A 27,883-nucleotide genomic window follows, 5' to 3' on the forward strand; every position below is an offset into this window, starting at 1 on the left:
AAAGTTATTGATTGAATTGTTTATTGATTTGGTTTATTTTACTTCGCTTTTCTGCCACTTTTGGCTAATTGCAAAGATGGGGATGAGTAATGATATGATTAAATTTATGAATGGACACTCACAAACAGCCATGCCCAGGCCGGGATTCGAACCCGGTACCCCTGGCGTCGTAGCATTTAAAAGTTAATTTTATACATACATACGAACATGGGTCAACGATAATATTTAATTAATAATAATAATAATAATAATAATTCTTTAGATGAAGGGAAAAAATGGGCGAAAAAGAGAAATTTTACCTCTTCGAAAGGGAAATTGTGTGTACAGATTGTGGCAACACTGCTTCATACTCGCCGCGTAAACTGTGCCAGACACAGACACATGTGGACACATGCGTTCATTTGTCCTACGCAAAAATAAATAAGTGCAGATCCCCTTCGCTGGCTGCCTCTGCAGTTTCCGAAAAAACACTGGAGTAGATGGGAAAATACTTGACGTCGTTTTTCATCGATTATCTGTCATTTTTAATTATGATTAATGGCTTTTTTATTCATTTCGAGGGGTGACGCTATTGTTAATTAATCTAGCGCCACGTGGCGACACGTGTCGTGGGTGGAGGAGGAGATGAGTCATCGATGACTCATGCACACGTGTGAGTTTGAAATTAATGGTTTTCCATTAGTGCACAAAAGATACTATTATGTATTCCGTTTTTGACCTAAGCTAACCTTTTGTTGTATATTATATATGCGTTTCTGCCGGATATGAGTCTCAGATGATTTATACTGACGTTGGAGTTTGGAATTAATGGTTTTTCCATTAAGGTACAAAAGACACTATTGTGGAGTTCGTTTTCGGACTATTCTAGCACTATTGTTGTATATTATATATGCGTTTCTGCCGGATATGACTCAGGGGTGCTTTATGCACACGTGGGAACTTGGAATTAATGGTTTTTCCATTAATGTACAAAACACATTTTCGGCCTATTCTAAGCCGTCACGTCCGGGCATTTTGGCGTCGGTGGTGAGTCATATTTGGTATAATTAATGATCCGGATTTACCCGTATTCAACCGGTGCCGACGCGTTCGATCGGAGGTAGAAGATATTATAACACATGTTCGCTTTAAAGGCGAAGAAATTGAACGATGTATCCTATATGCAAACGAAGTATGCGAGCGGAATCCATGTTAATAATATTAACCTGTTACGGAAGAACCTGTTATGTGGTTGCATTCATCGGCACCTCTAACCGCGCGCGTTCATGGATACGCGGGGGGAAGAAAGGGTCGCCATTGTTACGGTCCCCTTCGCTTGGTCTTCTTCCGAAGTTGAATGGAAGGCAAGTGTCGCCAAATTTTTACACACGAGTATTGATTTTCTTTGAGGTTCCAATTTTATTTGGCAGAAGTAATCTACGCGGTATTTCTGCCGCCTTTCGTAACATTGCAAAGACTATTTGACCAAAACCGTAAGGAATTTGGCTGAACTAGGAACATTCAGTTCCAGTATCTACAAGTTAAAGTGGATGGCATCCACTATTTGCCCTTATTTCGGGGTTGCGAACCACAGACCATTTGATTATGGGGTTATAAACATCAGGATTCATGTAAAATTGACCAGATGTTTTTACTGTTAGAGACAATATTTCGCATTTTTTGTGTATTTTTACTCAGAAAACGCTATTTGAACGATTCAAGCAAGAGTTCGCATGGCAATTTAGACACACAAACTGTGTTTCTTCAACTTTAGTTGAAGTTTAGGTTTATTTTTTACTCTAATATCACAATTTCTTCTATTCAGACAACATTTTTTATTAAATTTTGGACTCACAAAGACATTTTTCAACTTTTAACTTGTTATTTTAAAAGTTTATTTCCATTTTTTACTCTAATATCACAATTTCTTCTATTCAGACAACATTTTTTATTAAATTTTGGACTCACAAAGACATTTTTCAACTTTTAACTTGCTATTTTAAAAGTTTATTTCCATTTTTACTCTAATATCACAATTTCATCTATTCTGGCAGGAGTGTTTATTCCAGTTTAGACTTGCAAAGATAATTTTTTCAACTTCTTTTATTAATTTTTCTATTTATTACCTTTTGTATCTTATATTTATTAATTCTTAACTTTGAGTTTTGTTCTTTATTTAAAGAATTTCTCTAATCACTAAGGAAGAAGTACTTTTAAGTAAAACTGTACCCACAAACTTTATTATTACTATTATTATTATTATTATTATTATTATTGTTTTTTGTTTTGATGTAGTTGTTGAATCTTGTTGTTGTTGTTAGGGTTTATTGACTTCCACTACGGTATTTTTGGTTTGCTTCGTAGGAAAGTTTGTTTATTTTAGAGTTTCCTCGGTATTTTCTTACTGTTAGGGTAGGTAAAGTTTCCTAAATATATGAGTAGGGTTCCATATATTCTTGTTTTTGCATGTTTTTCATATGATGTGATCACCACAACTCTCCAAGTGCTTTTACTGCATGTTTCCATTTTTATTGAGGCTTAGTGATTCCTAGAGCCACTTTATGCATGAGAGAAAGCTTGAAAATTTTGATCTCAGATAGTCGTCAACCTTATGTCAGAGTATTTTCGAGTATATTTTAGTCTTATTATGGCCCACTAGAATATCACGGCTTGCTTATTTTTTAGGTATGTTGCGCAGTTATTGTATTTTTGCTTTTGCTTTCTAGATAAACTGTATGAAATGTTTAATATTTGTACTTTTTGCACTTATAAGAGGCCAAACTTTTACTGTAACTAAAATTATTATGTCTCTAGGCACTGAAACCCCTTTACCAAGAGTACTATAACTGCATGTTTATTAATATTGTTTCTTTCATCCCTCAAATATAACAATTTAACAATATAATGACTAATCACAGGACAAGTCGAGGTTAGCAGATGACTACGTGGCTCTTAAGTCCACCTGCCAAACTTTTCTTACCATGCTATTTACTCTTATAGTTTTTTATTCGGGGTACATTTCAAGTACTACTTGACTTTTTGAGTGTTTGATTAACACCAGGGGTTATTTGTATCTGTTATGCTGTATTATTTGAGGCTTCTAATTTTTATTCTACAATCACTATATGTCCATGAGAACTAAATTCTACTGACTGAAGCTTAAAGCTTAGGCTCTGCAGCATGTTGAATGGTTAAGCACTGGTCAATATGAATTTTACAGAGGCTAGTAGGAGGCATAGGAACACACGCCAGAGCATTATTAGCGTGCAAGAAGCACTTTCAGGGAGTACTACGAGGAAACGAAGTTGATTTTTTTGAGGGCTTTACCAGTTACACTGCCAATATTTGCTATTTCAAGTAACTACATGTACCAAAACATTTTACAGCCCAACACTAACTAGACTTCAATTTATACTTTATTAGGTGCTAAATGTAGCAAGAACACTGATTGTACATACTTTTGAGAATCCAACTATATCAGGATTTTTTCTATGTAAGTATATTTTTATTGATTACTAACTTTAACAGACCAATCAGGAAGACGCCAAAATTCACTAAACTTAGTACTATAGTGTAGGTGATTGCATGAAAAGTAGAAATTATAACATCCTCAGCGTCACGATTAGTCACAAAAGCAAAAAAAAAAAGCGAAATCTTGTGGATGTTATAATTTCTACTTTTCATGCAATCACCTACACTATAGTACTAAGTTTAGTGAATTTTGGCGTCTTCCTGATTGGTCTGTTAAAGTTAGTAATCAATAAAAATATACTTACATAGAAAAAATCCTGATATAGTTGGATTCTCAAAAGTATGTACAATCAGTGTTCTTGCTACATTTAGCACCTAATAAAGTATAAATTGAAGTCTAGTTAGTGTTGGGCTGTAAAATGTTTTGGTACATGTAGTTACTTGAAATAGCAAATATTGGCAGTGTAACTGGTAAAGCCCTCAAAAAAATCAACTTCGTTTCCTCGTAGTACTCCCTGAAAGTGCTTCTTGCACGCTAATAATGCTCTGGCGTGTGTTCCTATGCCTCCTACTAGCCTCTGTAAAATTCATATTGACCAGTGCTTAACCATTCAACATGCTGCAGAGCCTAAGCTTTAAGCTTCAGTCAGTAGAATTTAGTTCTCATGGACATATAGTGATTGTAGAATAAAAATTAGAAGCCTCAAATAATACAGCATAACAGATACAAATAACCCCTGGTGTTAATCAAACACTCAAAAAGTCAAGTAGTACTTGAAATGTACCCCGAATAAAAAACTATAAGAGTAAATAGCATGGTAAGAAAAGTTTGGCAGGTGGACTTAAGAGCCACGTAGTCATCTGCTAACCTCGACTTGTCCTGTGATTAGTCATTATATTGTTAAATTGTTATATTTGAGGGATGAAAGAAACAATATTAATAAACATGCAGTTATAGTACTCTTGGTAAAGGGGTTTCAGTGCCTAGAGACATAATAATTTTAGTTACAGTAAAAGTTTGGCCTCTTATAAGTGCAAAAAGTACAAATATTAAACATTTCATACAGTTTATCTAGAAAGCAAAAGCAAAAATACAATAACTGCGCAACATACCTAAAAAATAAGCAAGCCGTGATATTCTAGTGGGCCATAATAAGACTAAAATATACTCGAAAATACTCTGACATAAGGTTGACGACTATCTGAGATCAAAATTTTCAAGCTTTCTCTCATGCATAAAGTGGCTCTAGGAATCACTAAGCCTCAATAAAAATGGAAACATGCAGTAAAAGCACTTGGAGAGTTGTGGTGATCACATCATATGAAAAACATGCAAAAACAAGAATATATGGAACCCTACTCATATATTTAGGAAACTTTACCTACCCTAACAGTAAGAAAATACCGAGGAAACTCTAAAATAAACAAACTTTCCTACGAAGCAAACCAAAAATACCGTAGTGGAAGTCAATAAACCCTAACAACAACAACAAGATTCAACAACTACATCAAAACAAAAAACAATAATAATAATAATAATAATAATAATAATAATAATAATAATAGTAATAATAAAGTTTGTGGGTACAGTTTTACTTAAAAGTACTTCTTCCTTAGTGATTAGAGAAATTCTTTAAATAAAGAACAAAACTCAAAGTTAAGAATTAATAAATATAAGATACAAAAGGTAATAAATAGAAAAATTAATAAAAGAAGTTGAAAAAATTATCTTTGCAAGTCTAAACTGGAATAAACACTCCTGCCAGAATAGATGAAATTGTGATATTAGAGTAAAAATGGAAATAAACTTTTAAAATAGCAAGTTAAAAGTTGAAAAATGTCTTTGTGAGTCCAAAATTTAATAAAAAATGTTGTCTGAATAGAAGAAATTGTGATATTAGAGTAAAAAATGGAAATAAACTTTTAAAATAACAAGTTAAAAGTTGAAAAATGTCTTTGTGAGTCCAAAATTTAATAAAAAATGTTGTCTGAATAGAAGAAATTGTGATATTAGAGTAAAAAATAAACCTAAACTTCAACTAAAGTTGAAGAAACACAGTTTGTGTGTCTAAATTGCCATGCGAACTCTTGCTTGAATCGTTCAAATAGCGTTTTCTGAGTAAAAATACACAAAAAATGCGAAATATTGTCTCTAACAGTAAAAACATCTGGTCAATTTTACATGAATCCTGATGTTTATAACCCCATAATCAAATGGTCTGTGGTTCGCAACCCCGAAATAAGGGCAAATAGTGGATGCCATCCACTTTAACTTGTAGATACTGGAACTGAATGTTCCTAGTTCAGCCAAATTCCTTACGGTTTTGGTCAAATAGTCTTTGCAATGTTACGAAAGGCGGCAGAAATACCGCGTAGATTACTTCTGCCAAATAAAATTGGAACCTCAAAGAAAATCAATACTCGTGTGTAAAAATTTGGCGACACTTGCCTTCCATTCAACTTCGGAAGAAGACCAAGCGAAGGGGACCGTAACAATGGCGACCCTTTCTTCCCCCCGCGTATCCATGAACGCGCGCGGTTAGAGGTGCCGATGAATGCAACCACATAACAGGTTCTTCCGTAACAGGTTAATATTATTAACATGGATTCCGCTCGCATACTTCGTTTGCATATAGGATACATCGTTCAATTTCTTCGCCTTTAAAGCGAACATGTGTTATAATATCTTCTACCTCCGATCGAACGCGTCGGCACCGGTTGAATACGGGTAAATCCGGATCATTAATTATACCAAATATGACTCACCACCGACGCCAAAATGCCCGGACGTGACGGCTTAGAATAGGCCGAAAATGTGTTTTGTACATTAATGGAAAAACCATTAATTCCAAGTTCCCACGTGTGCATAAAGCACCCCTGAGTCATATCCGGCAGAAACGCATATATAATATACAACAATAGTGCTAGAATAGTCCGAAAACGAACTCCACAATAGTGTCTTTTGTACCTTAATGGAAAAACCATTAATTCCAAACTCCAACGTCAGTATAAATCATCTGAGACTCATATCCGGCAGAAACGCATATATAATATACAACAAAAGGTTAGCTTAGGTCAAAAACGGAATACATAATAGTATCTTTTGTGCACTAATGGAAAACCATTAATTTCAAACTCACACGTGTGCATGAGTCATCGATGACTCATCTCCTCCTCCACCCACGACACGTGTCGCCACGTGGCGCTAGATTAATTAACAATAGCGTCACCCCTCGAAATGAATAAAAAAGCCATTAATCATAATTAAAAATGACAGATAATCGATGAAAAACGACGTCAAGTATTTTCCCATCTACTCACTGGGTTCGTAACTTTTACTACATGTGAACACATCGCATGATACAGCATATACACAGAAAAAATTAAACCTTTTAGTTTAGTACAACGCCGTAATAAGAACATATTCGATTTGAAAGAAATCTGAAAATATTACACTTATTCAAAAGTTATTTTTATACCAATGTTGCACGTTGAACTATGTTTCTATAAAAATGCTGTGGCTGTAAGTTTTCGTTTATTTAATGATCAGATGGTACAAGGACATTTTTTTACGATTTTATTTATTATGTCAGTTGACACATACTACGGAGTTTTAGCGATTACTTACTGTGTGTTCGTTTTAGAATGGTTTTCTCCTTCCATATACCCCTGTTTTAGAATGGTTTTCTCCTTCCATATACCCCTATATGATCGTGTGGATCGACTGAAGATGACTGGACCCCTCTCCGATTTTCTTCATATTTGGCATACTCACTATTGGACAGTGATCAGAACGCTACATTTTAAAAGTAGCTTCGCTACAGCTACAGCTACTCTTCCAAAATGTAGCTTCGCTACAGCTACATTTAGCAAAAAGTAGCTCGCTACGCTACTCCTGTTCGCTACTCGCTACTTTTTGCGCTACTTCTGCATAAAAAAAATGAAAACAACCATGTTGGTATTAAAAAAATCTACTACTACTGGTAAATAGATTCTGTTATTTGTTATCATGATTCCATTCATTTGATAATTTTGATAGCAGTGTTACTTCAGTTACTTATTTTTACTATAGTTTTTGAGAATACCATACCTATGCAAGTGCCATATCAATTCAAATTTGATATATGAATATTGCAATTAGGGTGTTACCCAAATTAATTATTACAACTATACACAAATAAAATTTGGTAGGATTACGTATTTATGTTCACATCAACATATTTTTCTTGAGAATAAATATTTCACTTTTTATAGACTGATATGAAGTCAGCATTTTAAATGAAAAGTACCTGGAGCCCTTTGACTACAAAAGGGCCCCAGGTTCAATACCCAGCGGAGGCACATAGTGGTTAGGATCCAGTCTCGATCAGCTTATCTATGCATAAAATGGACCCAAAACAAAAACTGGGAAAGACGCCAAGTTGGGAGGATGAGATCCTCTTGCCCCTCCATTCCCCACACTGTTCATCACTCATCATTCTTCCTCATTCTCACAATTAGCCGAAAGTGGCAGAAAACTACTATATATAAGAGAATAATTAAATAAACCATTCATCCTCATTGTCATGATTGAGGGAAGTGGAAGAATAGATGAGGAGGTAAACAGAAGAGGACAAATGGGTGGTGGACTATATCAAAGCATTCGAAGATTAATATGGGACAGGGATGTACCTATGAAATGCAAGAAGGTAATATATAACACATACTATGAGCCAATAATTATGAATGGAGCAGAGGCTTGGACAATGACATAGAGAGACAAAGAAAAGGTGCATTCAGTGGAGATTAAATTTTTAAGGAGTCTTTTGAGGAAGACTAGAAGGGATAGAATAAGAAATGAGGAGATCCGACAGACAATGGGTGTGGCGAAGCTTCAGGACAGAAAATATCAGGCACAGATGAGATGGTTCGGACACATGAAGAGAATCGATGCAGAAAGACTACCAGTAAGAGCTTACAATGCACAAGGAGTGGAAATAATGCCAAGGGGGAGGCTAAGATGTCGGTGGAAAGAGCAGATAGTGGAGAGTGTTAGGAGAAGAGGATAAGATTGGAACACCTTGGAAAGAGAGGAGTGGTGAAAGACCAGGAAAAAATGGAGAAGTTTGACTTCTATGCCGACCCAGCCAGAGGCAGGAAACGGCAAAGGATGATGATGATGTCATGATTAGCAAATTTAGAGAAAAGTGACACAAAAGTAGGAGAAATACATAAATTTGAAAACTATGTATATTAACTAAAGAAAATTGTCGTTTCTGCAGGAAAGTCAATAACTCGTACATACTTTTTGCAATATGATAAAATTATTGAGGAAACTGTCATGTAAACCTGAGTGTTCTAAACGTATTGTAATTTTAAAATTTGTGAACAAATAATATCGCGAAAATAATTGTAATTCCAGAGACTCTATCATTCATGTAACAATAATTTCTTGCTGGTGAGATCCTATATACTGACGATGATCAATGCTGTTAACATACTGAGCCATTTATTGCTGGCACTATTCCCTTGTCAGTGCAGTGGAGAATCATCGCTCGTTCTTGCACTGCAAGTTGTGTCTTTCACAGCAATTAATGACATTTTGGTGTCTCTTACACCATGAATATCCACAGGGTTTGTTCCGGGGGTGATGCAAACGAGGCACTTTTTTCCAGTGGAGCAGCAAACGAGGCATGTTTCTCCCCAAAATAACGATGCAGCTAAAAAAACGTAGCTGTTAGCAGGAATATATTCATATATGTCAGTTAGTTATCTGGATATCTGAATTATTCAGATACTAATTAAATAAATTACGCAGATATCTATAATCTACAATCTAGATAATCTGTATCTCCATGTAATAGACTGTCTTTATGAACCTCCTGCAAAATTAAGGGTTACTGTCGATTTTTTCTGACGCTGTTGCCACATTCAAAATTCACCTCAAAATGCTGAGAAAAAATGTAGCTGTAGCGAAATTTTCGCTACATCTACAATTTTCAAAATGTAGCGTCGCTACAGCTACCGCTACATATTTTGTAGCTAGCTACAGTAGCGACGCTACAATTAGCTTGCTACTTCTGACCACTGCTATTGGAGGCCTCCTAATCACGAATCTGAAGTTAAAAACTGTCCGAAACGTCTAGAAATGAAAGCTAAAATAAAGCGTTAGTTTTCGAAATGAAAACCGTCGAATTTCGCGAAATTTTTTGTTTCACAAGCAAATATATATTCCTGATAGTACCACGACACCAAATTTTAACTATGTTTGCCTAACCTAACCACACGTCAATGGTTCGCAATTATTTTGCAATTTCTAGACGTTTCCGACAAATTTTAACTTCAGATTCGTCATTAGCAGACCTCAATTAGTAAGTATGCCAAATATGAAGAAAATCTGAGAGGGGTCCGGTCATCTTCAGTCATAGATTCTGTTGTCACCAGCTATTTGTTTACTATTGTCTTTGTACAGGCTGCTGCTGCCACCTAGGTCACATGTAAGGTGTGAAGGGGTTTCATAATTTGGTTAGGCAAGTCAGATTTAGGGCTCTAAGGGATTCAAATAATACCCCTAAACAGTGACGTGAGGTGACGTCGACACTTGGGGTAGCAGTCAGTGGCGTGCTCAAGGGGGGGGTTGGTGTGAGTCACACCCCTCCTCCCTTTAGGGCCAGTATTCCTTCAAAAAGAAGAATGTCAATAACAGGAAAAGATTGCAAAATTATGAATGAGTACTAGAAAAAAGTACACGTAACCCCCACCCACATTCAAAAATAAAAAACTATTTGATTTGACTCTAAGCCAGAGATCCTGGGTTCGAATCTCAGATTGGCCATTTGTGTTCTTTGTGTGTGTTCCTTCATCTATTTTGTTGTGCCAAAGGTGGCGGAAAAGCGAAGTAAAATAAACCAATTTGAGCAATCAATCAATGATTTGATTTCATTTTTGTTACTTAGCGTCGCTTTTTGTCACATTTGGTTAATTGTGAAGATGATACGATGAAACTGATGAAGGGACGAGCACAGGGAACGCCCATGCCCGGGTCGGGGTTCGAACCCGGAATGCCTGGTGTCGTAGCGCGCTGTGATAACCACTCCCCCACGCTTGGTTGATTTGGTGACAGGAAACAAAACACAACACACTTTTTTGTAGTTTCTTCAATGATATTCATTTGACTTTTTGAGTTCTGAGATACATTTTTCATTCCAAATTATTTCATTATTCACTGCAACACATAGGACAAGAATGCGCACTCATCACGGGTTCGAATCCTGGCCTGGATTGTTCATATGAGGTCCCTTCATCAATTTCATCATATCATCACTCAATCCTCATTTTCGCGATAACCAAATGTGGCAGAAAAGCGAAGTAAAATAAACCAAACCAACAACAATATGAACACGCGTTCTCTTGCCCAAATAAATACATCCGTATTTATGACTGTTACAGGCCAATATATTAGTATATTTAAATAAAACACTACTAAAACGAGAGTCAGAGAGAGCCTGAGCACATATTTGTAATTTAATCATTATATATTCCATATTTGAAAAAGAAAAAAAGAAAGAAAGCATAACATTATTGTCTGCACATAAAACGTTCCCATTTTATAAATAATAAAACTACATCCCATATTATACATACACACATATTGTACAACGTGTAAAAGGTTGTGTAAATACAGAGAACATAAGTACTGCAGAAAATTTTACCCTGTGTTCTTTAGAGGATTTACAAAAAAATTATGAGAAACCAATCCCCTATCTGTCCTATAGGAGATAGACTGGGGGACCTGAAAGCCTGGGCTTTCAACCATTGCAGCGGGGGGTGTGGGGGCAAGGGAAGTAGAGGTAGAAATCTTCCTTTTCCTTGGGCCGGCCGTTTCTACCTGGAAACTGGCCTGGCTGAAGAAGAGCGAGCTAGGGTATCCAGCCTGCTTTGCCCGCGGAGAACACCGATGGACGAGAAGTGCGTGGAAAAGAAGGTGTTGCATATGAGCTGTGGTGGCTTTAACAAGACAGTAAATATTGTGATTTGAATATAATTCGAGATGTGAGATTGATTGATCGATCTCTGCTAGACTAGCTACTCCTCAGTGCACGTCACTGCCCCTAAATGCTTTCGTGGTTAGGTTAGGTGGGCCAGGTTTAGGGCTGTTATAATTACAATAATTTCCCTAAATTCTTTCAAAATCTCATCATGTTGAACCTGGTCTCAAGCATGACACACACCCCTTTGAGCCTTGTGTCGACAGTAACCTGTGGAATGTATGTCGCTGGGAAGTGGGGATATAGTTAGGAGGAAGAGGAAAGCGTTCATAATGGAGTGTAAAAGCATTGTTGAAACATTAAGAAAGTGCTCCAAGTCTAATTAAGTCTCAAGAGTAATTAATTGTAAGTATGTGTGAACACAAATTTTTCATTGGAGGATGATTATTTTTCCGGCAAGAATTTGCAATTCCGGACTTTTCTGTAATTTCTATTCTACTGCTTATATACATGAAATAATTAGTCACGATGATTTATCTGAGGTTTACATGTTGGGGTGAGGTGTAGAAATTGTTCATTAACGTGTAGAAGTTGTAAAATAAGCTTTTCTACTCTCGCAATGATTCTCCGTATACAAGTATGGAAACCATATTTGTTGATATGAACAATTGATGTTCGCAATTAGTTATGCTGTCTACAGCATTGCCACATTGTTGATTTCATACTTGGAGAGCATGGATCCTGTAAGAATGGCGGAAGAGAACAGTAAAAAAGTTGTTAATGTTGTACAGATTGATCGGACCGTACCTTAGAATTCTTTCGCCTAGCCGGTAAGCTCTACGATCCCACACAGAAATGCATCAAGGATGGCGAAGAAGACAACAGTGACAATCACGATGTAGAAGAGCATGTGGAATTTGGACTGATTTGATTACATGTAAGTTTGGCAACAATGCATTGATCGTAAAATTGCAGGATACGAAAATGACATCTTCGATGAAGAACGTTTGCCATTAAAGTGCTACGAAAATAAGAGTTTTTGGTACTATTATAGTATGGGTGAGACACCTATAAATCATATATTTTGCACTTTTTTTACATTGCTAACGTACTATTTTGGAATGTGGAACATTTCCTAAGGTGAAATAATGCATTTCTAAGATATTGTCTATTTCTTACATTTACGAGTACTTACTGTTACTTGTTATTTCGATTCTGTAACACATTATGGTGGGCGATAGCGTACTGTTTCAGGGCACGTTCTGCGAGTGTTTTGTCAATTTATGCAGTGTTGCAACCAAAATACCTACTTTCGTGCCCAGATTTGAAATTATGCTAATACGTCGCAAACCATTCACGTTAGCCCCGAAAACCATTCACGTTAGCCCCAAAAACCATTTTCCGTAAGGTTAGGTTAAGTTAGGTTAGGCAAGCATAGTTAAAAAAATTAAAAATACTCGACACGTCATGTTCTAGTGAAAAAACTGCAAGCTTGAAACACTGACTATGGGCTTACGTCATCTTAACACACAGAGCATTGTGCTCTCGTGCAGAAAGCAAATGGCGGCAGCAGAAACAGCATGTCGGACAGAGATTTTCGCAGAAAACAACATGTATTCGCATTATAATGGATCAAAACTACATTCACGAACTTCCACAACGCTACAGAAAATTATTTCCGTAAGTACTTTCTCCTGTAAATTTGAAGAAATCCGTCTCCCCTATAATGTTACTGGTTAGTTTAGGTTAAGCAAACAGAGTTAAAATTTAAGGTCGTAAAACCCTGCACAGGTAGCCCCATGAACCATTCACGGTAAGGTTAGGTTAGGCAAGCATAGTTAAAATTTGGGGTCGTAGTAATGTCAGGAATATATATTTCCTTCCTTAAGTATTCGAAGCGCAAACAAGATCTTGCGATAAATAATGAGCAATCATTCATTGTCGGTTGCGATCACGGACCCCCTTATTTTGCAATTTCTACACATGAAAATACATTGTCCATGAGAAGCGTGGATGCTTGCGTAAGGTAATTTTTAAGTTGTTTTTCCAACATAAATAACTTTTTTTCTTTTTTCAAACGGCTACTTTAAGCAAGGTTCAAATTTCGTGTGACAATGATTGACAAAATTCTACGATAATTAGTCTTCCTGCTAGGAGAATTTGAAAAAAATCATAAAACAATCTGACGTTGAACTGTTACCGCTACCTTCACCACCTGGTGAAAATAGTCCCTCCAAAAAATAAAATAAAAGTTTTAAAAAATTGAAAGTGATAGAAATATATCAAATATATCTAAAGGCTGGTCGAGTGAGCGGGAGGGTTACTGGCCTGTCTGCTCGACTTGACCCTTCTATGGCGAGTAGCTGTTTACACACAGTTCTGAAACTGTTTACACACTTTTTTTTTCATGAGAAATGAATACAATAATGCACGAGGACATGTCTGGAAAGAAAACAAATTTCCTTGATTTTTCTATTTTCGATTGTTCTTGGATGTGTAGAACGTAAATTACTTATTTATAATTTTACTTCTCCGCGGTGGCTCAGTCGGTAACGCATCTGACTACCATGCTAAAGGTCCCGGGTTCGATCCCCGGCCAGTTCAAATCCGGGAACTTTTCTAACGATGGAAGCGGCCCCGGCGCCCACCCAGTATCGAATAACATGGGTACCTGGGGGAAACCCTGGGGGGTAAAGGCGGTCAGGGGCGTGATGCTGATCACATCACCCTCATTCATGACCAGATCAAGAAAGTGTAGGGCGTTACCCCCACACCCCCTATACGCCTTCATGGCGTAGTGCTATGCACAGGGGAGCACTTTACCTTTTTTTTTTTTTACACCAAATACATCAAGTCTCATCTCCTACACTTATAGCATCATACGTAGTTTGTTTGTTGCTATAATCGGCACAAATTCCATGGACATTGGACACACACAACATAGACTCTATACTGTCCTCAGAAAGTGTTTACATTGACAGAGTGATCTGTTGAGTTTAAGCGCAAGTGAAAAAATCGATAGGAAAGGAAGCAACTCGCTCGAGTTGCTGTCCTCCGTTTATTCAGAAAATAAACCAAAGGCTGAACTTTAAAGTACAGCTAAAATGAGCCATTCGATTGTTATGGTCAGATCATAAAAACACTATTATATCTCCATAGTTCAACATGCTGAAAATTAATGAAGCATAGGATGTAATAGTGACAGTCAGCAGTGTGGGATTTGTTTTTACCAATTTCCATTTTTAAGGGGTTAATAACTGTTAGAGAAACCTTGAAAGCACTTTCATCCAAAACCAAAGTATAACATAACAGTCCTTTTTTCTTGTGAACCCTCAAGATGTGCCAGTACGAAGTCCCAAACATGTGTCTCATTCTTGGATTTTCTTTAATTCTCAACATCTTTACTTTGTTGCTATATTATTTTAATGAAATCCCTGCTACTTTCCATGGCATTAATTGGCTCAACACTTAACAACACTCCTTATCTAATATGAAAGAATACATGGAGTGAAAGTTAAGAATAGATCTCACATCTTTCCTCCATTTCTCCCTGGGCTTCAGTACCACAAGATGTAATCATGATCACTTTACTACTCTGACACAGCACTGTGGATGGCACCTTCCAGTGAATTCACAACATACCTTCTACTTTTAACAGAAATCCAAACGCTGTGAATTCACTTTCCCACCAATTCCATCCTCTGTACTTTTGCCATGATTTCATGCAAAGAAGTTTCACTCAGGTGTAAAGCCAAAGTCTTTCTCAAAAATCTACAAGAGTGATAAATTGTACTTATTTCTGAATTGTGGTGCTGCATCATCAGAGAATATTTTAACTTCGTTTAGGTTTGGGTACTTGCTTTTTAGTGTTTAGTTCAGTGTTGGATGGGAGCATACTATAAATATTTGCGATTCGAAATATTTTTTGTATTTTAAGAAAAAGTGGATCATTAACCATCATTTTGATGGACTTCAATCTAGTGAATTCAGTTTTGTTCTTATCCATTGCTGCTAGCCATCTCCAATAGTTATTTTGATATAGCTTAGACTGGAACAAATAGTTTTTGTTCTTTATCCAGGAGTAATGCTTATTGCTTGTTAAGGTTGGAACAAATATTTAGTAGGGTGACCAGATATTTGTTGACCAAAAAGAGTATAGTCGATAGGTTGAAGGTGCGCATGCATTTTGCTCTATCACGGGGTCCGCAAAAATCCCGCGCGACTTCTTGACAGTTTAATCATCCTGGAAGTTATGCAAAATTAAAACTTCCTTTTTATTTTACACTAATTTTGCACAAAATACTATATTTTGTGGCTACATATTATCTATTTTAATATTATGATGCAATTCTTGAATATTCTAAAGCAAATTTCTTGGTATGTTGATGCATATAATTGGAGGAGAATATTTACACACCAATATTGATCAATATTTTGAACAAATACTAATTATTGCAATTTTCAAGTATCGGTATCGGTGGGAATCGATAAGAGTATCGGCATCGGTATCGGTTCAAAGTGGTATCGGCTCAGCCCTAATCATTATCATTAAATTCCAATCAATTTGAAATATGTTTTGCTTGTTTATGGAATATGAAAATGACTCTTGAAATTGTTCATAGGAAATTCTTGAGTCAAGGAGTAAATACTTCAGTTTGTTGACATCTTGACGTTTTCCGTTCTGTGGATTTTAAGGCATTTTTATGCGTAAAATAATGAATGAAATTAAATAGCAAGGAAAAGAGTATATTTGGAGATTTTTGCAAATTGAAAAGAGTACAGTGTATGAACCTCTAAAAGAGTATAATACTCTTAAAAAGACTATGTCTGGTCACCCTATATTTAGTCATGTTTGAACAGGTAAGAAAATGTTAGAAATATTAAATGTACATTTTAAAGTTATGTTTTATAAAGTTACAAACTATGAAGGCTTGCAGCAGTATCATATTTTGTGTGCCTACAAGAATTTTTTTTTTTCACTTTTTTGTTACAGTTGGAACACACAATTACAGCTATGACTATAAAAATTAAAATAAACTACTGTATATACTCACTTCAAAACTCTTTAAATGTGCTGCTCCATTTATTAACATGTCATCATTAAAATTGGAGGGAAAATATCAGGTACTTTGTCACAATACAAAGGCACATATCAGAGTTGCCAACACCAAATCATTCTTATGATGTTGTAAGTTAAATGTTAACACTAACTTTGAAGTTACACAGTAGAAATTTCACTTAATTGCAGTGTTCACAAAATTCTGGGTTTTAACTTTTTTTCTCATGCATAAAATTTTACAATTTAGGAAAAAAAATTAAAATACACTCTAGGTTCACTTTCTGTGGAATATCTGAAGTGTATTTTTGCTTCTCTTCTATATTCCTACGATTTTAATTTCCAGTCTTTCACAAAATTCAGTGGAGTAACATAAGAATTGTAAAAAAAGAAAAAAAAAACAATATCTAATCCCCTACCCATTATTTCAGACCTTCACTCCATGGGTGAAAGAAGCTTGGTTGTTCTATATGGAAGTCAAACAGGGACTGCTCAAGATGTTGCAGAGAGAATATGGAGGGAAGGTAAAAGGTATGTTTCATGAGTTTTTCACAAAAACTCCGTGTTGAGGTTAAGAAAGCAAACTAAAAACTCTGAAAATTTTCATTATGTGTCTGATGTTTGTGGGAAAAAATATGCATTTTAAATCAAAACAACTAATGTATGTGCATTTAACACATATTGAACAATCAAGATTCAAGAATGATAATGCTGAATTAGCACAACATAATTATTTGCTAAAACTAAAACTTTCACTTGTGTGATTTGGCATCAGCAAAGTGCTTCACAGTGTATTCAACATTAAACTGTTCTGAGTACCAGTGCGATCTCCTCCGAACACCTCTCACTCATTTATTTTGTCATTTTTAACATTCGTACTTACCTATTCTGCATTGCGAAAGATTCTTTAACGTGGCATTTTGCTTTTTTCACAAAAATAATTTATATATAAAGATATATTTTTCTTCAAAAATACATGAATTCCCAGTCGAATAGATTCCACAATGGAAGAAAATACCTCCACGATCTTTCAGAATGCTATAGAAACTCATTTCCGTAAGTAGCTTCTTCTGTAAAAATTATGAAATTCGTTCGGTGGAGATCGCACTGTTACCCTGATCTGTTTGCCTGTTTTATGATTGGTAACAAACATATATCGGAATTCTTATGGAGCATTATGTTCATACCTATGAAACATTACTCTCATTTCTTTGTTCACCATAGTTAATCATGGAGTAACTTTTGAGATAATTAAGTAATGCAGAATACAATGAAATATCTCCTTGGGGAAAAGCAGACCTCTTATAATTTACATCAAAAATGGCATTGTTATCATGGTTGCAGTTTTTTAAAAAAATATATTAATAATTTTTTTGTTAAAGAGTGATAAAACTCTTTGATTGTAACAACCTAGTACTTTCTTATTTTTAGCATTGCATCTATTTTAAATGACAAATATGTAGTATTGTCTAAACTAGCAAAAGCAAAGTTCTACATCTGAAGACTTAATCATCTAATAATTATTTTAAAATAATAATAATTTTGGATCAATTGTTGTTGCATGAGTGAACCTTCAGGTGTAGAACTGCTAAAATAATAAACATTTTCTCTTGAAATCTAGTTGGATGGTGGTGACATTACTTTCATTCTCGACTTGCAAAACAATGCATATTATGTTAGAAAAAACACCTGTAGCCCATGTTTGTATCTTTCTTACAGGCTACACCTAAGAGGTCCTGTGAAAGCTATGGATGATTTCCAACCTTCACGACTCCTCGATGAGCCACTGGTCGTGTGTATTTGCTCAACAACTGGACAGGGTGAAGAGCCGGACAACATGAAGAAATTCTGGAGATTCCTGCTGCGGAAAAACCTGCCAACAAATTCTCTTAATGCCATGAAGTGTGCTGTTTTAGGATTGGGAGACTCGTCATACCAGAAATTCAATTTTGTTGCCAAGAAACTTTACCGTAGACTGCTTCAATTAGGAGCAAAGCCTTTAATCAGCCTTGGACTTGCTGATGATCAGCATGACTTGGGTCCAGATGCTGTTGTAGATCCATGGATCAAGGAATTGTGGAATAAAGTTATGCAGCTGTATCCTCTGCCAGCGGGAGTGAATGCATTAGATAATAAGACTCTGGACCCACCTAAATATGAAGTTACTTTTGTTGATGATCTAGGTACTGTAGTGTTGAACGGATTTACACCTGATTCATTGGCAAAACAGACTACTGGATTCTCCCAAGCCAATCCTAGTTTTGTGACAGTGAAAGACAACATTCGATTAACTACGATGGATCATTTTCAAGATGTTCGCTTGATCAAGTTTAAGATTCTGGAAGAGAGCCTAACCTATGAACCTGGAGATGTGCTAATGGTGCAGCCGCAAAATCTGAAAGAAAATGTGGATGAGTTCTTCGAAGTTATGAAATTTAGTCGCAACCAATTGGTGAAGTTGGAGCAGAATGATCCCGATGTGCCGTTACCTCCCCAGTCAATTCTTTCTTCTACGTGCACCCTTGAACAATGTGCTGCTCATTGCTGGGATATTCAAGGACTTCCACGACGATATGCATTTGAATTACTTTCGAAATTCACTTCCAGTGATCTGGAAATGGAGAAGCTAGTCGAGTTCACAATGGCCGAGGGACAGGAAGAGCTTTACAACTACTGCTACAGGCCTCGTAGAAACACACTGGAAGTTCTACGTGACTTTCCCTTTGCTGCTGCCAATGTTCAGCTCGAGTATTTGTTTGACTTGATGCCTCAGATAAAGCCAAGGGCATTTTCCATTGCCTCTTCTCCCCAGGTATGTGCTTTAAAAATGTACAGAGAAATGTAGGCTGTAAGATACATGTATTGGGTGGCACACGAAAAAATAGCTAAAGTTAGTAGCATATGCTGTTGAGCCAGGCTACTTTTTCATGCACCATCCCGTATATGTGAATACATATATATTTAGGACAAATTTATTAGTCAATGGGCCTCCCCGATGGCACAGTGGTAGCGTCGTCGCCTTGTAATCAAGGGGTCCCAGGTTCGATACCCGGTGGAGGCACAAGTGGTTCGGATCCCACTTTAAACTGTAGGTCCAGTCCCGATTAGCCTTACTGTGCATAAAGTGGACTTAAAACACCAAATCAATCAATTATTAGTCAATTATGGCAGTTGATGGGACTCACTGTGCTGGCCCAATGTAAATCTGCTTGGCAGGCCTTGGCTCTCAAAGGCCTGTTGTGCAATGGAATTGAATTAATGAAATGTGTATCAAGTACTCTAAAAACATTTTGAACATTCTGGATAACTCAGAAAAATTGCAGGAAAAGTACATTTGGAGTTTATGTATGTGGGAAGCCTAATTTTCTGCTTGTATCCAATGAAGCAAGCCCTTTTGCTCAAACTTAAACGAAAGAGCCTATTATTTACCTTTATCAACGAGTTGCTTCAATGAAAACTTGATGTCACTATTATGAAGCTGCATATATTAAGCACTTATTTATCTACATTCATTTTTTACCTTCTCTCATATTCATAATTTATACAACGTAATTTTGTAATAAATGTAATGTGATCATAATTGTCATATTAATTCAACATAATATTTTTTCGCAAAATATAACAAAATAGAAATTAATAACAACAAAAATACATTACACATTATATGTATTAAGAAAAAAATTAAAAAGTATAAAAAGGAAACAACAAAAGTAAAGTGCCCCCCCCCCCCCCCCCGTGCTTTGCACCACGCCATGAAGGCATATAGGGGCTGTAGAGTTAGGGCCCCACACTTTCTTGATCACGGCTGAAGGTTGGGGTGATGTGATCAGCACCATGCCCCTGGCTGTCTTTACCTCCCAGAGTTTCCTCCAGGTACCCACTTTATACGATGCTGGAGCTGCTTGAACAGGTGAGAAAAAATCTCTGCTCTCCCCTTCCGGGGTTCGAACTCGGGTCTCTCGCATGGTAGTCAGACACCCTAATGACAGCTACCGTGGCTCAATTAAACAAATTAAAATCTTTGAATCAGTCACACCAAGCACTAGTGAAATGCTTCAATAAGTGCATTAATGTAGAGGGGACTTACATCAAGAAAGAAGTATTTTCTATACATTCAAATGTGTTGTTTGAGTTGAATGCCCCTCGTTCTGGGACAGGATGACTACTCACCCGGAATCCCGGAAATTATGCATGAATTCTACGTGAATTTTTCTCCATAGACGTGAAAAATTGCAACTTGTATTAATCCAAATCACAATAATTTTATACATATTTATTAATGCTCTGAGGCAAGTATTTCAGTTTATTTTTCTTTTTATTGAGGACAGAAAAGAAAGCTGTGTAGAAAATAACACACAAGTAATTCTCTCAGTTCGTTTGGTTTGTCAGTGTCCTTTGCAAGACAGTCTATCTGACAGATGGAAGATTAACTTGAAGTTGATAGGAATATTTGAGTTCGACATTCTTATACAGTTAACAATTTTTCGTAGATTAATATATCCCACAACGTTTGTGACTTGTGTATTTATGTGGATATGTATTTCGAGTGTGAGCATGTGAAATGGCAAATGTAAACTCGGCAGCTTAAATTAAATATTTTCAATATATGTATCATTTAATTGAATTGAATTAGAATTTTTGGATAAATTAGAATAGCACAGACCCTTTATATTGCTAATATATTTGTGTGTGTGTGTGTTTGTATGTGGCTGATGAGAGGTGGTAATACGTAAGGCTGAAATAGAGAAAATGTCTGCTTGTACCCTTGAATTTTGGAAGTTTACCTTGAAAACCGGGAATTATACTTGAATTTTATCAAGGTTCTACAGTAGCCACCCTGTGGGACCAGACTGCATAAATTTACACCAGTTCCACTATCAAGATTTTAAGGGTAGGGTATTGATGGAGCAGTGATACTGATAACCAAAATTGTACCAACCTGATATAAAATTGCAAATTACTGATTGACATGTCCCATCCTTAAGAGAGTGAGTTAAAGAAAGAAAGGTTATTATTACAAAAAGCAGAAAAACAAGAAAATGCCCAAAAGGCAATAGAAGTTCTTGAATATTTTGAGGTGGTCCGTAGCACTTTTGCATTATGTAGTAGTTGAATAAAATATTAGATATTTTCAGGTTAGAATAAAATATTAGATGTTTTCAGGTTGTCCAGTATATATTATGATATTGAATGCTGTCTGGATGTCCCTGTCATTATCTTATATACTTAGCTCCTCAATTGAAAAAATCTCTCATACCGCTTTGTTCCAATACATAATGGTTGTTGAATAATAGAACTGGTGTAAATTAATTAGTTGACAATCAGATAGTAGTATTTTGTTTCACATAAATGTTATTATATAATATAAATATTAATTTTATCAATCCAAAATTCCTTTGAATAGCCTGGTCGTGTGATAGTCATTTCTGTGACTGTTCCTATGATACATGAAGAAAATGCATGTGTAAACTGAGAGGTTACATTTTTTTATATTTTAAATGAGGCTCAATATTTGTTACCAAGTAATGCACCACATTCATCAGAATTGTGAAATGACAGCTTAAATTTGTTGTAGGTGCATTCCAGCATTACATGTGTGACATTTCGCACATAAAATGTAAGGGTCGAGACATGGGATTGGATTAAAATATTCATAGAATTATTGACTACTTTGTGGTGTCTGCTAAGAAATGAAAAACTTGAATATGATGACATAGCATGAATCCATGAAAAGCATTTACGAAAATGTGTTACATGTGTGAGGTGACACCTTAAATATGTAGCCAAGTTTGACTTCAATTGTGTGTGAAGCATGTATGCTATCAATGTTCTTCTTTCCACTTTTTGTACATGCAAAATAATCTAACACAGTTATTTTTAGTGTTTTTGCATATAGGCTACAGATGTTAATGATTTTTGTTGGTGAAATTTGCAAATTATATGCATTCACAAACATTTAAACCTTAATTCAATTAAAAGCAATAAATAATAATTTTCAGATTAATTCATTTTGTTATTTACATGGAGTAGGACCACATTTCGTGGAATGCCCCTATAATGTTTCCTTATGTCAATCAATATTCATCTTTCTTTCCCCAAATTTCTTTAATTCAAGGCACATCCTGGGGAAATTCACATTTTGGTTGCTGTTGTTGAATATAAGACAAAACTTGTCTCTCCAAGGAAAGGATTATGTTCCACGTGGCTGTCCAGGTTGAAACCTGGTGCACAGGTTCCAGTCTGGATTAGAAAGGGGTCCTTTCGCTTTGCACAGTCACCTGTAAGTATGATGCAAGTTCTGTTAATTATGAAGGGTCTCCCATCTTTTTAATGCTGTATTGCCCTGTAAGGTGTCATTGCCAGGGCTCAAAAAATCCCGGTAGCCAGGTCGCCATGGCGACTAAAAATTTCAGACTGGCAACTGTGATCTTTTGCTGTAATATATACGAAATTTTGAAGATTCTAAGTTCAAATTACAGTACAGCGTAAGTTAGCAATTTTTTTATCAACGTTGTGAACATTCCATAGAATCAGTAACAATTTCTTACTCTTTGTCCCCCATTTCCTGCTGTCTCAAATGATTTAGCGATGTTTTGAATACTGTGATGCTCAGCTTCTTAAACATAATGTTTCAAAAGTCTCACAACCCAAATTTTGAAAATGTATATCTTTTCTGCATTATAAAGCCTCATCCATTGAGATATTTCCAATGCTAAAAAATTAACAGTTTACGCCACACAGAAAATTAGATAAGTTAATAACTGGCAGAAGGCAGCTTTAACATTTTTCCAGAAATGCACTTCTGAGTGAGAAAAATATGTAAGAAATTATCGAACGGTCATAATTAGATGTCTGTCATTTACGACCAATATTGGTCATGTTCAACATTTGATGGATTTTTGACTGACAAATTTATGTGAAAAAATTACATTTTTGGGACATATCTCCGTAAATGGCAACATTAGCAGGTCGAAATATTGTCAACAGACGCACGCAACATGTGCCTAAGTATTGGCCATACATTTACATGAAAAATCATAAATCAAGATTTTGTGCCAAAATTGAACTCTTGAGAATCCTAGACTGACCCTGGTTATCCTGAATTCTCTTTGCTCACTTTCGCAGCTACTCTGCCTGTTTATTTTAATTGATTCAGCATGGCTTATATATTGGAGCAGCAGGTGTGCTTTGCTGAAGAGTATTTTATGATACTACTAATTCTTACACTCATGTGCAAGAAGTTTTCAAAGAAAAATTCCCTGCTTCTGCTGTACCTCACAAAGCAACTGTTTTACGACTAGTCAACCACCAATTCTCAGATGTTTTCAGCAAATTAACAATGTTTTTTTTTTCTTCAAATAATGTAACTTCTTTTATTTGGATAAATGCTAACATAAATTTATTAACTCAGTGGTAGCCTACATGATCAGTTTAGTGCAGAAAACCAGGTGTAAATATCTCTTATGGTTTTCATGATATACATTTTCAAAGTTGGGGTTGCACGACTTTTGAAACACACTGTAGTATGCACAATTGCTAGTAGGTGGTTTCTTGGCGCCTGATTTTCAGAGCTGGCACCTAGCTTTGAAGAAAATTTTTCAAGCACTGGTCATTGCTTTGATTTCTAGTGGGGCCACATTTCACTTTAACTTGTCCAATCTTGTTTAGCCTCCCTGTGCATAAAATTAATTTTAAAACTAAATCTGCTATACTTTTGTCATAATTCACACGCACACAGAGAATTAGAAATCAAATGTAATGATACTTGCAGTATATAATCAGTAGCAATTGATTAAACAATGACATTTGAATTCTTTAAAAGCAGTCAGTGAAACAAATGCACAAAACTGTTTTACATTGTCACATTTGAATTTATCTTCTTATTAGGGATGGGCAGATATGAAATTTTGGCTGATACGGATAAACTACAGATATAAAATTCCAAATGGTCTTTGAAGAACCTGAATAGTTCATTGACCTCCTTAATAAATATTTGTTTCTAGGTAACTGTGGTGCAAAAGAAGTTACGTATTTTGACATTTACTTTTCTAAAAAGTAGGGCATGGAGATTATCCATAAAAATTACAACAAAATGACAGAATCGTGCACTAAATTATAATATATTTATAGATATATCGGATCAGTAAAATAATCTGTAATTTTGCCGATAAATCGATATGCCTGTATCAGCCAATACCGATTAATCTGTTGTTTTTCACAATTCATATCTTTAGTAAGGAAAAAAAGCTATTTTCTATGAATTCCAGGGAGGATTGGGGGGTGGTATTCCTAGTTTCAGCCAGAGTTATATGTTATGTATTTTGGTTAATTATTGTGCAAGTTTATTTTAGTTAACATATTTCCAGACTGTTCCCATTGTAATGGTTGGACCTGGAACAGGTGTTGCTCCCTTCAGAAGCTTCATCCAGCAAAGGGTACACAATGGCCAAGGGGGCAGCAACTTGGTTCTGTTCTTTGGCTGCAGGAACAAAGCAAAGGACTTCCATTGCTCTGAAGAGTGGCATGAACTTCAGGATCATAAACTAGTCACCATATTCTGTGCCTTTTCACGGGATCAGCCAAACAAAGTGTAAGTGTATCAAATAAATGAAAAGTTTGTATCTTGACACATTCTTCATTCTCTTTTTTTGAGATTTATCTTACAAGGCAAATATGTAGTACTTTTTCAAAAATCGACTTCACACGTCGAGCAATGTAAACTTTTGTTATATTTCCGTGTATTGTTTTTGTAACTTTTCCATAGTATAAAAGGGTACACCAGTTTTGTTTTAATATGGAGTCTGCATCAGTTTAATATGATACTTAACAGTTTAGCCTTTAGATAAAAGTGCTCATTTTAAACAAAAAAAAATGCACTATATTTCTGATAATGTATCCTTGGCTTTGGACGGTACTAATTTTTCGAAACTTTATTAATGCATGTATAATTTGCTAGAGTAGGAGCCATGGTTGGTAGGGCATCTGACTGACATGCGAGAGACCCAGGTTTGATTCTTGGGTGGGTGGTCTAAGGTCGGAATTTTTCTGGCCTTGCCCCTGCATAAAAGTGGCTTTGGGGCTCACCCAGCCTCAAATCAATGGATACTTGGGGTGGGGGTGGTGTAAAGGCTGCCAGAGCATGATGCTGATCACATCACCTCCAAAAAATTGCCGACATCAAGAATGTGTGGGACCTTACACCCCTTCATACACACATATCCTCTAAATGTGGCTTCATGGCACTGTGATATATGCATGGGGACCTTTACCCTACATTTATAATATACTAGAGCAGGGCTCGAAAAATTCCGGTCGCAAAGTCGCCATGGTGACTAAAAATTTCAGCCTGCCGACTGTGATCTTTTACTGTAATATGTATGAAATTTTGAAGATTCTAAGTTCAAATTGCAGTACAGCGTAAGTTAGCAAATTATTTTTTTTATCAACGTTGTGAAAATTCCATAGAATAGTAACAATTTCTTACTCTTTTTTACGCCATACAAAAAATTTGATAAATTAATAACTGGTGCAAGGCAGCGTTAAAATTTTTCCAGAAATGCACTTTTGAGTGAGAAAAATATTTAAGAACTTATCGAAGGGTCATAATTAGATGTCTGATAACTGATGCCATGTCAATCTGCCATTTACGACCAATATTGGTCATGTGCAACATTTGATGGATTTTTGACTGACGATTTTATGGTTCGAGTGAAAAAGTGACATTTTTGGGACATATCTCTGTAGATGGCAACACAAGCAGGTCAAAATATTGTCAACACACACACGCAACATGTGCCTAAGTACTGGCCATACATTTACATGAAAAATTTTAAATCAAGATTTTTCCTGTTATTTTATTGATTCAGCATGGCGTATACATTTGAGCATCGCGTGTGCTTTGCTGAAGAGTATTTTACTACTAATTCTTACAGTCATGTGCAAGAAGTTTTCAAAGAAAAATACCCTGCTTTTACTGTACAGTGGGATTCATGAGTATTACCGTGCAAATTGTCCATCACTATGTTCGTGCACCTTATTTGACCCAATAAGAGCTTCAAGAATTAAAAGAAAACTCAAAACAAGGTGTGGACAAAATCTGCACCAGCATACATAAAAATCCATAACTTAAGATCACACAGGATGTAAGAGAAAAATTAATGAAAATAGTCATGGACAATTTGCATAATAATACTCATGGATCCCACTGTACCTCACAAAGCAACTGTGTTACGACAAGTCAGACACCAACAAATGATCCCACAAATTGTTAAGAGTTAGTATTTATTGTTGAAAATCAATTCTCAGATGTTCTCAGCCAATTAACAATGTTTTTTCCTTCAAATAATGTAATTGCTTTTATTTGGATAAATGCTAACATGTGATAGCCTACATGATCAGTTTAGTGCAGAAAACCAAGTGTAAATATATCTTACAGTTTTCATGATATACATTTTCAAAGTTTGAGTTGCGCGACTTTTGAAACATACTGTAGTATGCACAATTGCTAGTAGGTTGTTTCCTGGCACCTGATTTTCAGAATTGGCACCTAGCTTTGAAGAAAATTTTTCAAGCACTGTACTAGAGTATTCAAATTTCCTTTCTTTTCCTGCTACTGTTTTTTCAACAGCATTTTTGCTTGATAGTAAGGATTCATTTCAGGCCATTATCGTGATTTTTTTTTAAAAGCATTGAAAGTTTCACAGTACCTTTATTTATTTACAGATACGTTCAGCATAAAATAAAGGAAAAAGGAGAATTAGTGTGGAATGCCTTGTGTAAAGATAACGGTTACTTCTTCATTGCTGGAAGCTCCAAGAACATGCCAGATGATGTTAGGACTGCGCTGAAAGAGGTTTTTCAGGAAATTGGGAACTTAGGTTCAGGAGAAAGTGAAGAAATGTTAACGAAGTTGGAAAAAAGTAACAGAGTTCAGACAGAAACGTGGTCCTGATTCCAGACGTTAATTATTATTATTTCATTTGTAGTGTTCAAGTTAATAAATTGTAAAGAAACCATAAAGTACAGGTGTTTGTAGGTTTTAACATTAAGTGAATGGTGATATACGTAACTGAATATAGAAGACACATTTTTGTAATGATCTCTGAAGAAAATGTGGGTGTTCAGGATGTTTGTGATAAGCAAAGGAGAAAGTATGATGCAATTATCTCCAAGAAAAATTGTCTATTGGTTATTATTGTTATGACTCTGTGGGCCTTAAATCCTATTATTGGAAGTTGTGGGTAGTGTTGACTACTCAGTTCTACATCATTTAATTCAGGAATGAGAAACACTGATAGTCAGTTTTTACATCTTTTGTAATTTGACATTTTTTTGAAATAATGAATGAGTATTAGTGCTGTTGACTGCAATTTGTGATTTTTCATTACTGCATTTTATGGTGTGTGTGAAT

At 35.8% G+C, this 27,883-nt stretch overlaps 1 protein-coding gene across 1 annotated transcript; it reads left to right on the plus strand.

Moving 5' to 3' along the window:
• Positions 1–392: 392 nt before the first annotated feature.
• On the plus strand, positions 393–27,842 carry LOC145991138 (NADPH-dependent diflavin oxidoreductase 1). The gene is made up of 6 exons (XM_083126921.1): positions 393–473; positions 16,904–17,004; positions 18,193–19,285; positions 22,589–22,753; positions 24,840–25,063; positions 27,196–27,842. The coding sequence occupies exons 2-6, from the start codon at positions 16,916–16,918 to the stop codon at positions 27,422–27,424; spliced, it is 1,800 nt and encodes a 599-aa protein (XP_082983047.1). The 5' UTR covers positions 393–473; positions 16,904–16,915; the 3' UTR covers positions 27,425–27,842.
• Positions 27,843–27,883: the final 41 nt, after the last annotated feature.

The sequence above is a fragment of the Lepisma saccharinum genome, chromosome 8 (genome assembly GCF_977018435.1).
Source record: "Lepisma saccharinum chromosome 8, izLepSacc3.1, whole genome shotgun sequence".
Taxonomy (NCBI): domain Eukaryota; kingdom Metazoa; phylum Arthropoda; class Insecta; order Zygentoma; family Lepismatidae; genus Lepisma; species Lepisma saccharinum.

Bases quoted from the DNA above. Each gene is read 5' to 3' on its own strand.
- LOC145991138 (XM_083126921.1), top strand. From the start codon at position 16,916: ATGGGTGAAAGAAGCTTGGTTGTTCTATATGGAAGTCAAACAGGGACT. The intron at 17,005-18,192 runs GTATGTTTCATG...TCTTTCTTACAG, and splicing joins ATATGGAGGGAAGGTAAAAG to GCTACACCTAAGAGGTCCTG. The intron at 22,754-24,839 runs GTAAGTATGATG...ACATATTTCCAG, and splicing joins TTCGCTTTGCACAGTCACCT to ACTGTTCCCATTGTAATGGT.